Source organism: Salvelinus sp. IW2-2015, unplaced genomic scaffold (genome assembly GCF_002910315.2).
Source record: "Salvelinus sp. IW2-2015 unplaced genomic scaffold, ASM291031v2 Un_scaffold1469, whole genome shotgun sequence".
Lineage (NCBI taxonomy): Eukaryota > Metazoa > Chordata > Actinopteri > Salmoniformes > Salmonidae > Salvelinus > Salvelinus sp. IW2-2015.
The window spans coordinates 199863-200911 of record NW_019942927.1 but is presented as its reverse complement, the minus strand read 5'-3'; the positions used below and the strand labels follow the sequence as shown (position 1 = coordinate 200911).

Sequence of the window (1049 nt, the reverse complement as noted above, 5' to 3'; positions counted from 1 at the left end):
TGGGAGATGGAGCATTTGGGATCTTGGCAAATGTTTGTTCATGATACATCTTGTAGTTGAATATACATTTAGATTATGATGGCTAGATTGTGATAACTGGTCTGATGAAATATTTTATGACAAAGGACATTAATACTGTAAGAACACCTTGTGTGTGTCCCAAATGGCACCCTWTTCCCTATATAGTGCACTACTTTTGACCAGAGCCCTATTCCCTATATAGTGCACTACTTTTGACCAGAGCCCTATTCCCTATATAGTGCACTACTTTTGAACAGAGCCCTATTCCCTATATAGTGCACTACTTTTGACCAGAACCCTATTCCCTATATATAGCACTACCTTTGACCAGAGCCCCTGCACTATGTAATGAATAGGATGCCATTTGGTACGTGCCCCTACTGTACGTGATGTTTGTTAAATATTTTAATTGGCATCTTTAATTTGGTTATATCTTTCACTACATTGACACAGTAAGATTGCTTTCATTGTGAGAATGATTTGCCTAATATAATATCCTATTACTAATTGATCATTTCTAATCATACATTTTTTATTCAACTTTTAATGTTGGATGTAAAAAACATTTGATTAAGTCTGTTGAAACAAAATATACAAATATTCATAGGTTTATTAATCAGTTATATTCTCAGATCTAAAATTGAAWTTTTTTATTTTTTCAAACTGTGAACAAAAGTCATGTGATCTGATGCTTTTAGAGGGCATTACCATGGTGACTGAATGTGTCCCAAATGACACCCTATTTCTTATATACTGCACTACTTTTGACCAGAATCCTATGGTCCCTRTTAAAAAGTAGTGCACTAAATAGGGAATTGGGTGCCGTTTGCGATTGAATCCATGGAGACTTTGGGATTCGTTTTCTGGGTATTGTTGAATTGATTGCATGCAGGAAATGGAAAACTGAAGCCCTCTTCTAATTGGCTGTAGATATCACCAATCAATGAGCCTAAATTAGACCAGGCTGAATATACAGTATAGGATTAAACACAGGAAGGACTAGTGTTACTGGTGTTATTCTACAGTGT

At 35.5% G+C, this 1049-nt stretch overlaps 1 protein-coding gene across 1 annotated transcript in view; it reads right to left on the bottom strand.

Annotated features, from left to right (window-relative positions):
• Window positions 1-591: 591 nt before the first annotated feature.
• The window catches only part of LOC139024405 (uncharacterized), a 3939-nt gene continuing 3481 nt past the window's right edge, over window positions 592-1049 (bottom strand). The window contains exon 3 of the mRNA XM_070439188.1: window positions 592-597. Within this exon, the coding sequence (XP_070295289.1) occupies window positions 592-597 (6 nt within the window). The remainder of the gene's footprint in view (window positions 598-1049) is intronic.